The 13,789-nt window shown below is 52.9% G+C and overlaps 1 protein-coding gene across 1 annotated transcript; it reads right to left on the bottom strand.

Moving 5' to 3' along the window:
• Positions 1-10,066: 10,066 nt before the first annotated feature.
• On the bottom strand, positions 10,067-12,852 carry FOS (Fos proto-oncogene, AP-1 transcription factor subunit). Its single transcript, XM_061997927.1, has 4 exons — positions 12,565-12,852; positions 11,846-12,091; positions 11,586-11,693; positions 10,067-11,461 (listed from the first exon to the last, which is right to left on the bottom strand). The coding sequence occupies exons 1-4, from the start codon at positions 12,703-12,705 to the stop codon at positions 10,853-10,855; spliced, it is 1,104 nt and encodes a 367-aa protein (XP_061853911.1). The 5' UTR covers positions 12,706-12,852; the 3' UTR covers positions 10,067-10,852.
• Between the last annotated feature and the right edge of the window lie 937 nt (positions 12,853-13,789).

Genomic DNA, 13,789 nt, shown 5'->3' with positions numbered 1-13,789 from the left:
TATGTAAATTGACTGAAGTTATCCTGCAACTGTAGCTTCAGCACCTCAGTTTACCTGGCTATTAAAATAGGATCACACTCTTCACCCACTTCATATGGTTCTGGGGACAGCTAATTGAGTCACCTTCAAAACACTCAGTGGCCTGGTAGCAGCATATCAGAAAAAAAAAAAGTCTCCTGAAACATGAAGACAGACTGTAGGTAACAACTCTGACCCTCTGGCACAAGAATATTCTGCAATAATGTAATGGTTGCCTGTGCAAGAGACCCCATTTTCCAAGGACCTGTCCAAATTTGGAGAATGAGCTCCCTAGTGGCTAAGGACCCTTCAGCATCTGCCCATCTAGGCTGGAAGCTATTCTGCTTTTCCCTGTAATGCAAACATACTGCAACACAACATCTGATGGGAAGAGGGGAGGGAACAAACCACACATTGCTTATTAGTCACATTTGAGGTTAATGGGAAAGTTCTCAAATGATGCTCTGAGCAGCTCATGGTAAGCTGCAGAAAAGACCAGGACACTGCAATCATTAGTGCCCCTAAGGAGCTCTGAGATCCTCAGGTGGAAATCATTATCTAATAAATACTTTGTCCCCATAAACACAGATGATTATTTCAGTGCATAATGTATCTTAAAAGGAAATACAAACCTTTGGTTAAGAGTCAGAGCTGGTCTTTACCACACTCTGTGCCTGATCACCTGCAGGGCACAATCTGTAATGCAATATCCAGTAATTAAGCTATATTTATGACAAGATTGGAAGCTGTGAGGTCATTCCCTGTGCAACTACACGTGCCTTAAATTAACTATGATAATTATTCTCACATGCATGCAACAGTTCAGGCTTTTGGCAGCAGCCAATGTCTGATGTTATAACAGCAAGTGACAATGTGGTATAGACAGGAAAAATATTGCAGACTTTGGTCACAGAGTAGTTTGGAAAAAGGAGATTTTGCTGGAGTTTGACTACCTGGAGTTATGCCCAATTCCACATAACCATCAAGTGGAATTGCTTGTCATTTTGGTTACAAACACATCCTTATTAATATCTAATCAGCAAATAAGCTGCATTTATTTTTGGCATGAAAATACTTGCATAGTGAAATCTTTCTCAAATTGTGGGTTCCAAAAATTATGAAACAAAATTTAAACATTTCAGTTCTGAAGTGCTAAAGCCCTCTTGGCAAAGATGACTTCTGTTTACATTTTATGACAGGTTTATCAAGAAGCCACACTAACTCTGCTCTGGCATAACCAGCAAGTGTTTGGCACTCCTGCAGTACCTTTCTGCAGCAAGGACTAAAGCTACAGCAGAAGTTTCATCAGGAAAGCAATTACGAGTTCAGGTGGCAACTAATCTGCTGGGACTAAGAGCCAGAAGCTATACCCAGGGAAGCATTTGCCCTCAGTAGGGTACCTAGGAATGTAGAGTACGCATAAAACTTCTCAAATAAACGTTCCTCACCAGAAATGCCCCCTCTAGGGGAAGTAGCTTGTATGAGTATCCTTTGCAGTTTGAAAAGCTGTGGAAACGGTCCCATCAGCTTACCATGCCCCTCAGCTCAGCTCAGCTCACAGACTGAAAGTGAGATCTCAAAGATGAACAACCAGGTAGAGTAACATGTTTCCGTGTTATTTTGCTGTATTTGTCTCAAATTACAGCTACGCATAGTTTACCTAACACTGCAGTCACCAGAATTCTTTTTGGAGCAGTGAATACTCTACACAATGCCTGCAGTGAGGTAAATCCTCTAAGATGCCAGAGCTCATTTATAGAGTGGTGACAGAGGCAGCGTCTACACCACCAAATGAAGCAGGGCCAGGAACTGTTGTGTGGCAGAAGGGCCAGGCGGTACATTTACTACATCCACACTGCACAGCACTGGTCCCACAGTCACCTCCGAACTACATCTGGCGTCCCTGTAACCCTCAGGCATAAGTACTATTTGAGGGGTTGTCATGATTTAAGCCCAGCTGGCAACAAAGCACCATGCAGCCACTTTCTCAGTCCCCACACACACACTCCCACCACCCAAAGGATGGTGGAGGCCCCAGCGAGACGGGAGGAGAAAAGATAACCAAGGGCCTTGTGGGTCAGGACAAGGGCTGGGAGGGCTCACTACCAGTTGTGGTTCTGGGCAAAACAGACTCAACTTGGGGAAGAAAAGAACAGTTTCCTTTACTACTAGAGGAACTAGAAACAGAAAAGACAGAAAGCAAAAAATAGAGCAGGATTATGAGAAAAATACAACCAGCACCTTAAGATCTTTCCCACTCCTCTCTTCTTCCCAGGTTCAGCTCCCTGCTCCCCATATCTCTACCTCCTCCCCCTCCGCAGCATCAAGGGGCAGGGGATGGGGGATGTGGTCAGTCCCTCATAGATGATATTTGCTACTTCTTTCCTCTCAGAGGACAACTCCTTCCATTCCCCTGCTCCAACGTGGGATCCCTCCCACAGGATACAGTCCCTAACAAACCTCTCTTTAACAAATCCCTAAGTCCTTCCCAAGGCCTGTAGCTTCTCACAAACTCCTCCAGTGTGGGACTCCTCTATGGCTGGCAGATTTCCAGGTACATTCTGCTGCAACACCACCCCCCACAAAGTCAGAGCCCCCTCAGGCACAGTCACTACCATTGGTGTGGGGTCCTCCACAACCTGCCAACAAACCTCAGCTTCACCACTGCCCCGCCAGAGGGACAGCTGCCATCTCTCCTCCACCACACCTCCTCCTCTCTTCCCTTGCTAACCTTGGGATCTGCATGGTTGCTTCTTTCTCATCCCACTCCTTCCACCACTGACTAGAAAACAACTCTCCTCTTCTGGCTCCTTCTTCTTAAAAAGTGATCAGAGAGGGCCCAACTGGCTCAGCCCTAGTGGTGGGTCTGACATAGAGACAAGGAAAATTTCAAGCAACTTCTCACAGGAGCCACCATTGCGGCCCCTTCCGTTACCAGAAATGTCTCCGCACAAACCTGTGACAGAGATGTGACTTCAAACATACAGAATTGAAGAAAAGAGGGCTACGCTGTAGCCCAGTGGGGCAATCTGCAGCACAAAGCTAAAGGACTTGTCATATGCCAAAGCTGAGAGACGTTTGACAGTATGAACTCTGCTACGGTATTACTGAGTGACCCAGTAGAGGGTTTCATGCAGTCTTGCACACTGTTGATCAAACACCCACTACTCTCCAAACTTCACCCAAACACTGTCTAGTTGACACAGGCCAAGACTGTTCCAGGGACCAATTACTACTGTGTAGTAGAGCATGGTGGAAAATAAGCAGTCCGGTGCTCAAACTTGCTGACTACCTTCTTTGATTTATCAACACGGGCATAGACAAGGATCCCAGGCTTGTGGCACCTGGAACTTACTGACAAACAGTGGGGTAAAAAAAAGAGATGGGAAAATCTGAAACTCCCGTGGATAGTCAAAGTTGTGAAGAGCTGAATTCTTTGAAAGTTTGAGTGAAATGCTTATCTGTGATGAAACTCCATTCTTAGCTTTGCACTCAACTCTTATGTAATGACAGCAAATTACCTTGGTTTATCTTCCTTGGTGTCCTGGAGGTTAGTGACACATCACCATTAGGTTACGTTACTATTTTAGCTCAATTGCCATACCAGACAATTCATGCTGTAACAGAGCTTGTCCTTCCAGCTACCATGCACTACCGGCAACTGCCATTTCTCCTACAATCACAGTTCAAATGCTTTGCACCAGGAATTGCATCACTCTCTTGCTGAAGCACTCACTCTACTTCACAGAAGCATATTTTAAAGTCCCAATAACCTGGTAGGGGCTGAACCCTGTGTGTTTCAGATTACATGCTTTAAGACTGGCACTGCTCCTCTACTTTATGACCTTCGCAATACATATGCAAACCAAATATTTAGCTTTGCAAACCAACCCAGACACTGTATTATGAGTTGGTTGCACTTCCCTTATTCTCTAGCATGAGGAGATTGAAGATGGGCTATTTAAAAAGAGCTAAATCCTTACCAAATGGAAGATGCAATGCAATCAGAATGAAAATGACTCTTTTAACATTGCAGCTGGTTGCCTTTAGCCAACAGGATCAAGTTAGAAAACATTTGTACAAAAACAGAGCTCAAAGATAATCAGTGAACAGGAGATGAAAATCTGTTGTTCTGCAGACTAAAGATGTGGGGGAGCCAATAGAACAAGAGCTCCATAATTGGAAATAACAAAGATATTTTGTCCATGTGCTAGTTATGACTTTCTTTTGTTTTCCCATGATATCCTGTTGATATAATATCCAGGTCCCTGAGGGACATCCGCTGTTTCCAAAGGAGAATGAGTGTTGTTGGTTTCGCTTCAGCAGCTCCCAGGTCAGCAGCCTACCTGCCACGCCTGGGAAGCCCGCCGGAAGCAGTGGCAAACAACAGCCTTATCAGCAGAGCATCTGAGCGGATGAGGAGAACAGACAAATGAGATCACATGTTCTGGTAGCTTAAACAAATTCCAAGCACCATTACAATAAGGAGGCACGGAATAAGAGCAAAAGTTCAGCTAAATACCTACAAACCCACATAGGGATAGTCACAGTCAATCAGATCGACTGTTCACTTCTCTCTGCTGTCAGCTACAGTCTTCTGACAGCAAACACCCAAAGGAGGTTGTAAGGACAAAGTAAAGGTACAGTGCTGTGTCCCCACAGTACCCCCCAAAGCCCCAGAAACTGACAGGACTTCCACAATTAAAGAGGATGTTTTTCTATTTAATAGTCCTCATTAGCTTTTTCTTCTGTTTGTTTTCTGGACTTTTCAGTTCAAAAAACCAAACCAAACCAAAAAACTCTTGTAGTATCCACAAAATCATGCAACAAAGGTTTCCACAAGTAATCACAATAGAGAATGAGCAGCCTTGTCAAGTTCAGTTTTATCCCCCATTTTTCCCCAGGTTTCACTTGATGCACATCATTGTGTTGAAAATTCCCCTCACCCATGTCTAAGTCTGAAGAGTCCTTGTTAATTTATTTTGTTTCTCACCCAGAAGTTGTTCCACACCTCAGAACACCAATTTATTTCTCTGCACCTCTTAAGAGTGCTCTATGTCCTTCTGAAGATGAGAACTGTGCAGAGCACATTCAGCACTGGCACACCAGGGATTTAATCTGGGCCTTAACGATGCTGTTTTGTTCTCTAGCTCTTCTCTACCTCCTAACATTTGATTTGCTCATTTCCCAAGCCTTGAGCTGAGATTTTCACAGAACTGTTATTACACCAAGATCTTGTTTGTGACAAATCAGCTTCTTGGCTGTTCCTGTATATTTGAAACTGAGGTTGTTTATCTCCCATTTAAAACATTTTACCTTTATGTCCATCAAATCACATTACCAGCTCACTCTGTATGGTGACATTTTACTAAAGTTCCTCTCAGACCACATGGTCCAATTCAGATCCTTGTGAACTTCACATATTGACTCCTTCCACTGAGAAAGTATTTTCACTCTGTCTTACACCAACTTGTCTTTAACCCAGTGTCATCTACTCATGTGAAAATTTCTCTTATTCCATAGTTTCTTCATCAACTTCTGTTGTAGATTTCATTTAATGTTTTTCAGTAACCCAAGAAGATATCAAATAAATCTCTTGTCCATGTGCTTTGCTGACTCCTCACAGGTGTCCAAACGTGTCAGGCCAGGGCTTCTCTTTAGAAAAACTCTGCCAGCTCTCCTGGTACACCATTTTCTCCCTGGGCCTACTAGTTTACCTTTTCAAACATTTTTCATTAATTTGCCTGGTACAGATAACAGGCTCATTGCTCAGGAGCTCTCCAGAACTTTTCTAGCCACATATTTTTTTTAATTGGCATATTAACTAGCTTCCCATTCTCTGTTATTGAAGTGCTTCTAAATGTGATGTTACACAAAACCATTAGTGAGCGGCTCAGCTATTTAAATCTTGACTTCTCTTAGAGCTCTTGGATTAATATCATGCAGTCCAACTGTTCAGTGCTTTTTAATTTAGTAATTTGTCTCATAACCTTTTCTACAGACACTTCATCTTGAAACATATCCTCCAATGAGTCTTTCACAAACGAGTATAAGCACGGGAAACTTCTTAAGTTCCTTTACAGTAAGCAGAGAATAAAATACTAGGGTTTTTTTCTAGAACTTTATCTCCTCTGAACAATCCATTTTTTTTTGCCTGTCCACTGGCTCTGACAACTTTTTTGGCAGGCTTCCTGTTCTATTTTGATCAAAAGCATAAGAGTCAGATTTATTGGCAAAGTAACAACAAAATGAGGCAAACAAGTGTTCAAGGATAGCAGAGCCAGGTCACCTGCCACACTGAGATCAGGTTCCAGAGGGTAACCCTTGTACTGAAAAGGCAGTAAAAAAAACCAAACCAAAAGTAGTTATTTTATTTTGCCTAATTCTATATTGAGATAAAGGCTAGTTCTTATCATGTGGGGTTTTCTGTTAAGCTGAATTATATCACCTTTGATATTCCACCATCATAGGTCAATTCTTCCAGCTAAAAGCTGATCATGGATACGAGCAAAGCAGTGCTAGGGAAGCCTGGGTAAGGGCAGTGAGAGCTACAAGCTATTATGTGTGAAGACAGACGGGACTCAGTAGTCAGCACTCCAGGGAAGCTCCCATTCCTCCTCCTGGCACCTCACACCCTCCGAGCGGGCCCAGAGTGCTGGTGGAGGGTAACACGGCCCACGCAGCTCTACCGGCCCATCCCAGGCGCCCACTCACGCGGGACCTCACACGGTGCCCTTCAGCGCCTTCTTCAGCCCTGGCCAAGACGCCGAGCAGCAGCCCCGGCTGTGGGGGGGCTGCCGACGCCGTACCAGTGCCGTGCCCGGGCCCGCTGAGAAAGATGGCTGCGGCTCGCGCCGGCTGTGAGGGCCACGGCCCGGCCCTCGCGCCTCCCGCTGGAGCCCTCCCGCCCCGCGGCCACGCGCGCCAGCCCGCGCGCACCGCGGGAAACAGGGCGCCGCCGCTTGGCCATATATGGGCACGGCCGGAAGCGCTGGCGTCACGGCGTTGGCTCGCAGCGTCCCCGCGGGGAGCGGCACGTCACGTCCCTGACGCGCCCGCCGCGCGCCGCCCCGGCAACCAAACAGTAAACAACTGCGGCGGCCGCGCGGGCGCGGCGGCGGCCGAGCGGCGCCCCAAAGCGCCCCGCAGCCCCAGTGCGCCCCGCAGCCCCCAAAGCGCCCCAAAGCGCCCCAAAGCGCCCCAAAGCGCCCCGCACCCCCAAAGCGCCCCTCAGCGCCCCAAAGCGCCCCGCAGCGCCCCGCAGCCCCAATGCGCCCCTCAGCACCCCGCAGCCCCCAAAGCGCCCTGCAGCCCCAATGCGCCCCTCAGCGCCCCAAAGTGCTCCGCAGCCCCAATGCGCCTCTCAGCGCCCCAAAGCGCCCCGCAGCCCCCAAAGCGCCCCTCAGCGCCCCAAAGCGCCCCGCAGCCCCCAAAGCGCCCCTCAGCGCCCCAAAGCGCCCCGCAGCGCCCCGCAGCCCCAATGCGCCCCTCAGCACCCCGCAGCCCCCAAAGCGCCCTGCAGCCCCAATGCGCCTCTCAGCGCCCCAAAGCGCCCCGCAGCCCCCAAAGCGCCCCGCAGCCCCCAAAGCACCCCTCAGCATCCCGCAGCCCACAAAGCGCGCCTCAGCGCCCCAGAGCGCTCTGCAGTCTCCAACGCGCCGCAAAGCGCCCCAGAGCTCCCCAAAGCGCCCCGCAGCGCACCCCCGACCACGCTGGGAAGGACGGCAAGGCCCAGGCCATACACCGCATGTCTGATGGGAGGCTGTGCCCGGCCTCCCAGAGCCCCAGCGTAGGGTCCCGGTGAGGGTCCGCCTCGGTCCCGCTCCGGGCCTTGCCGCTGCTCACCCGGCTCCCCGAGGGAGTCCTGCAGGGCCGCGCTGAGGCTGCCTCACGCCGGGAATCTCCGCGGGAATTGCAGATATCGGCAGTGGTGCCAGCTCGGGCCCCTACACTCGGTACTCGGGTCCGTGAGGGAGCCGGAGCACTGAGGGAGAGTGTCGGGGCTGCGGCTGCTGTCTGCATTGAAGGCCGAGATCCACAGCACCCGCCTGTATCTGGGGTTGCTTTGCTGTTCGGCCCTTCTTGATCTTGCTACCAACTTGCTTAAGGCTCTTCACGTTGTTTTACAGCTCTTCTTTTTGTAATTCACAGTAACAATTCCACCGTTGCTTATTTTGTGCTGTGCTTTGTACTCTCATTTCCAAGAATTAATTACACTGCTGCCTTCAGTGGGATCAGGAGCACGGGAGGCGTCAGAAAGAGTGGGAGTATTACCTGCTTGCCTTATCTCCTTCCATTGTTTTGGTTCGAAAAGCTGTGTGCTGGTATCTATGTGATGGATCAGATACAGCTTATAATTGAAGCACATGCATGTAATCCATTCCTAGAACAGATTGCTGCATTATTCCCTCTCATAGCTCCCTCAAAGTTAGTGGCAAGATTCCTACTGGTTTAAATGAGATTTCACTACAGAGTTTTCAAATGCTAGGAAGCAGAAAAATCATACTCATGGCACGCTATGAATTTTATATAGCACATCCTCAATTCTGGGTCTTCTCTGGCTGAAGGCAAGGAGTAGGGCTGGAGCCTGGGGTTGAACATAATGTGTCTCATGTAGTGGCAGCCCTGAGTTTAACATTGTGTAACAAAGGCAGAAGCTGACAGGCTTGGCACTTGCTGTCACTGCTATTAGAAAAGCCTCATTTAGGCTGCAATATTGCTGTCTCTCAGAATTCAGCACTAGATTTTGCCTTAATCTGTCTAGTGATCATGAGAGATGATGGCCAGGTTCACTCCACCTGCTTTGAGAGGACTGTGATGTTTTGGGACTCTACAGATACCTGTGCCTTCCTGCTTCTCTGCTGAACGTCTGGTGATTTCAACAGCATGCGTGGGCTTTCTTAGATCTCTGAATTCTCCAGCTCTGAACCCAATGGTCTTTCAGCAGAAGGATTTACTGACTTCAGTAAACTTGTCACGTCTCACTCTCCTGCAGCTACACCTACGCGACTGCTTCAGGGGTCAGCGCCACTGTGCATTTGCCACGCCTGGGTGTTGCCCTTGTAAACTCGAGTGGTGATGTGAAAGTAGCTCCTTCTCAGTGGGTGGCATCTCAGTAGCAACTGGGGTCATTCTTTGTCAGTTGTCAGCGCTGCCTCCAGCTCAATGTTGAAAGACGGGAAGCCGAACGTGTAATATTTGCTTTTGCAGAGGGCAGGCCTTGTTGAGCAAGCTGTGAAGCTGCAATACACACTGTGAGATACATCCTGTGCGTGTTCTGATTAGGGAAGGGGTCACAAAAGGAGAGCCTGCTGCAGCGACCAGGAAACATGGAGTTACACAAACTTTGCCCCAAATGCCAGTTTGCAGAGATTTCCAGAGAGGTCACGGTGGCCTTCAGCCAGACTCATGCACCCGTGCAGGTGGTGTATTTGCCTCCACCTTGAGAAGGGAGTTCTCAAGAGCTGCAGTGACAGAGGCCACTGGGGAGCCTCAGGGCTCTTGTGGGACTTGTGTGTGTGTGTGAGCAGAGGGAGGGAGGAGCAGAATAATGGTCTGCATACAGGAGTAACCTGCCTCAGCTGCTGTCCTGGCAGCAGGGCACATCTTTCACTGCACAAGCAGCAGGATTGACAGAGTAGCAGTCTCTCTAAACTGACTCTGGCAGGAAAGGCAATATTACACAGACCCCAGGGAGGGAGCACATTCTCAGAAAGCGCAGGCTCTTTGCCATAACTCATTCTTTCAAGGACAGGGCTTGCTTTAAAAGAAACTGAGGGACAGGGAAGGCCTCCAGCTTGTCATTGAAAGGCCACAGCACATTACAGGAGCGAGCCAGACGCAGGCAGAGGTGGGATGGGGAAGGCCTAAAGGACTGGGTAGGAAGGGCCTAGCCAGCCAGCCCCCACAAACACCAGGGTAAGGACAGGTCTGTCATTGATGGTATTCCCACCCCACAAACCCCATACCTCAGACAGCTAGCAGCAGCCTAAATTAAAGGCTCAGGAACCCCTTCAGGGTCACAGAGAGAAATGCACAAGGACAGCACTAGCAGTCAACTTAAATGCTTTTATTGACAATGTCTCTGAACAATAATAAGCAAACAATGCTTAAGTTTCATCCAAATTCACTTTCCACATGTCAAAAAAGACCTCAAGGTAGAAAAAAATAAAATAAAAATATAAATATCTGAGAATCCATCTTAATAAATAAATTAAAAACACAATAAAAACGTTTTCATGGAAAACTTATGTCAGAACATTCAGACCACCTCAACAATGCATGATCAGTAAAGTTACAATGAACATCAATGTAGAACTACAGTACATGGATATAGCTATTGATCTAACTACTAGAAAATAAAATAGAGTCTCTTTTCCCCCACATAAGATGGGTCACTGATAAGTCATCAGAACACAATATTGCCAGAAACACAGTAGTTATTGTTAATCAGCTGCACTAGATACGAGTTGGAGATACCCAGCACCAGGTTAAATTCCAATTAGTTAAAACCAAGAGCTTAATTAGTTAATGCTAGTGATACTAAGGAAGGGAGGGAGTCACCTACCCAGCCATGTGGGACATGCTACAGACTACCAGCTCTCATGGATGGGCCATTGGGGACGAGACAAACTCCATGCGATTTGCTACATCTCTGGAAGAGGTACGAGGCCTCGGTACAGGGCACTCTGCCAGGCCCCAGGCCAGACAGGGGGGTGGCAGCGGTGGCAGGGCTCTCCCCAGGCCCGGGGAGCCCCATGGGGCGCAGCAGTGAGTCCGTGGGGGTGGACGGGCAGGAGAGGGGGCCCGGCAGGTCAGTCAATGCTGGAGCCCCTCACAAGGCCAGGAGAGTGGGGGAGCTGAGGGAGTCAGATGAGGGCTCATTGCTGCTGCTGCCCTTCCGGTGCGCGGCAGCGCAGCTGGGGAAGGCATCCGCCTCAGGGTAGGTGAAGACGAAGGTGGAGGTGTAGGTGCTGGGGCAGGGGGTGCAGGTCACCACGGGGGTGCAGAGGGGCTCCAGCTCACCGCTGGTCCCGGCGCCCAGCGACTCCCAGTCCGAGGCATAGAAGGAGGTAGCCCCAGGCAGGTCCATGTCGGGCACGGAGCGGGAGGCCTCTCGTGGCCCCGTGGAGAAGAGCAGCTCGTCAAAGGGCTCAGCCTTGAGCTCCAGCCCACCGCCGCCGCTTTCCTTGGGCGGCACAGCCGGCGGCGCCTCAGGCATCAGCGGCAGGGTGAAGGCAGCCTCCTCGGTCATGACGGGGCTGGGGGTGCCCAGGTCCAGCGCCGTGGCAGCTGCCAGCTCCTCTGAGAAGCGCAACTCCTCGGGCATCTTGCAGGCAGGACGGTGAGCTGCCAGGATGAACTCCAGCTTCTCCTTTTCCTTCAGCAGGTTAGCGATCTCTGCTTGCAGTGCAGACTTCTCCTCTTCCAGCTGGTCAGTCTCCTATGGAAAAAGCAAGGCAGGGCTGTCAGCCAGGGCCGGTATCACCCCCAGATAAGAGTGTGTCCCTCCCCTTCTTGCCACCTCCACGCCCCCGGGCAACCCCCTTCCCCTAGGCAGCACTTACCGCCTGGAGAGTGTCGGTGAGCTCCCGCCGCCGGTTGCGGCACTTGGCCGCTGCCATCTTGTTCCTTTCCCGGCGGATCCTTCTCTTTTCCTCCTCCTCCGGGGACAGCTGCAAGCAGAGAGAGGCCGTTCAGTCCCACCGCCAGCCCAGTGCCCCTACCCTGGCCGCAGAAGGTCCTGGGCCGAGCCTGCCGCCTGCCCCACATTTCCCACCCCGCCATTCCCCCCGTACCCCTCAAATAACCCCAGTCCCCCGCTCACCTGCTCGACTTTGCCCCTACGTCCGATGCTCTGCCCGCGGCCGCCCGGCGTCTTCAGCACTGCGGGGCGGGAGTAGGCGGCGGGGGCGGGCGCCGACACGCCGTAGGGGTGCCCACGGCTCTGGGAGGGGGCAACCGAAGAGATGAGGGTGGGCTGCACCAGCCACTGCAGGTTGGGGCTGGTGGAGATGGCTGTCACAGTGGGCACGAAGCTGGCGCTGGAGACGGCCAGATCGGTGCAGAAGTCCTGCGGGACAGAGAAAGGGGGGGGGGGGGGGGCTGCCGTCAGTGGGGCGGCCGGATCGCTGCCCGCCGCCCCCGGGGCCGCGCCGGCCACGGCGCCGCGCTGCCAGCGCCGGCTCCACACGAGAGCGGCCTGTTATAAATATCTCTGACGTCCGCGCTGACGCAGACGCTGCTCCGGAGTCTCCTCAATGAACTCGCGTTTTATCAATGAAGCCGCTTTACACACCCGCCGCAGAGCGCGGCCCCGGCCACGGCTCCCCCCCGCCCGCCTCACCGCGGCACAGGGGCCGCTCCCCGTGCCCAGCCCCAGTTGGGGGACAGCCCGCCGCGGCTAGCCCTCCTCTGCGGGCACTGCCGGGCTCCGCGCCGCCGGCGCTCCCGTCCCGCAGTCCCGTCCCGTCCCGCAGTCCCGTCCCGTCCCTGGAGTGCTCCCGCCTCGTGGCGAGGGCGCAGCCGGTGGTCCCGGCGCCTCACCTGCGGGTTGACGGGCGAGCCCATGCTGGAGAAGGAGTCTGCCGGGGAGGGGTAGTAGGTGAGGCTGTCCCCGGCCGGGGAAGCGCTGCTGCAGCGAGAGGAAGGTGCCTCGTACTCTCCGGTGAAACCCTGGTACATCATGTCGGCTCGGTGCGCAAAAGCCAGCGGTGCGGAGTGATCGGGGCGATGCGGTGGCGACGAAGCGCCCTTGGGGAAGAGGCGAGGAGGGGGCAGGCTGCGTGCGTCCCTCTGTCCGGTACGCGCCGCGCGTCTCTCGCCGCCGGGACTGCCTCTGCTGCTGGAGTACCGCGCCGCCCCTCGTTTTTATACCCTCCCGCCGAGCCCGCGGGGACGTCACTGGGGACGCGCCATCCGAGCCCGCGGGGGTGCCGTCTGCTTCGCGCCCGCCCCGCGCCGCCCCCGGGGCAGCCCCGCGCCCCCCCCCCGCCGCTGCCTCCCGCGGAAGAGAGCGGCGGCGAGGGGCAGGAGGCGGCCCCCGCGGCGGGAGGAGCCCCACGGGCGGCGCGGGAGGGGACGGTGGCGGGGTTCCCCCCCCCGTGCAGAGTGGTACGGCCGAGCTCGGGAACCCACTGACGCAGATATCCTTATATGGGATACATCCTGTCCGAGGGGGCGTGACTGACGGGAAGCGCTCCAGGCTGCAGCCAAGTGCGGCGGGCGGCGCGCGGGACAGGGCGGGACGGGACGCGGCGCGGCAGCCCCCAGCCCCCTCCCCCACACTCGTGGCGAGACCCCGGCGAAGGACCCGCACCAGCGTTGCCCCCGCGGGTTCCGTCCTGCCGCAGGGGACCCCCTCCAGGGAAGGGGGGCGGGGGCGGCTCGGCGGGGCCCGGGGTGCTCAGAGGGAGGCGGCACGACAGGGCCGGGGGCCGAGGGCCGCAGCGAGGCGGCCGGGTGGGCAGGAGTGCGCTTGGCACTGCGAGTAAAACCCCCAGAGCGAGATCTGCCCGGAGCCGGGCGCGGGACACGACGGCTCTACGTGCGGAAAGCCGGACCTGCCCTCTCCCTGCAGTTAGGAACGTGTTTAGTTCATGTGGCACTGTTATTCGTTATTAATATATGCATATTTGTTATTAATATATGCAGAGTAATAGTTGTGAGCGAGGGTAACGGCACAGGGCACTAGGGAGCCGTGCCAGGGAAGGCTAGGGGTCCACAGCCCCTCGGGAAGGTCGGAAGAACTCGGGAACAGCAGTCAGCACTG

Source organism: Colius striatus, chromosome 6 (genome assembly GCF_028858725.1).
Source record: "Colius striatus isolate bColStr4 chromosome 6, bColStr4.1.hap1, whole genome shotgun sequence".
Classification (NCBI taxonomy): domain Eukaryota; kingdom Metazoa; phylum Chordata; class Aves; order Coliiformes; family Coliidae; genus Colius; species Colius striatus.
The sequence above is the reverse complement of the archived record's forward strand: the minus strand, read 5'-3'. Positions and strand labels throughout refer to the sequence as shown.

Excerpts from the sequence above, each read along its gene's own strand:
- FOS (XM_061997927.1), bottom strand. The coding sequence starts at position 12,705 with ATGATGTACCAGGGTTTCACCGGAGAGTACGAGGCACCTTCCTCTCGC. Across the intron at positions 11,694-11,845 it reads GTAGGGGCAAAGTCGAGCAG|CTGTCCCCGGAGGAGGAGGA; the intron begins GTGAGCGGGGGA and ends CTCTGCTTGCAG. Across the intron at positions 11,462-11,585 it reads TCACCGACACTCTCCAGGCG|GAGACTGACCAGCTGGAAGA; the intron begins GTAAGTGCTGCC and ends CTTTTTCCATAG.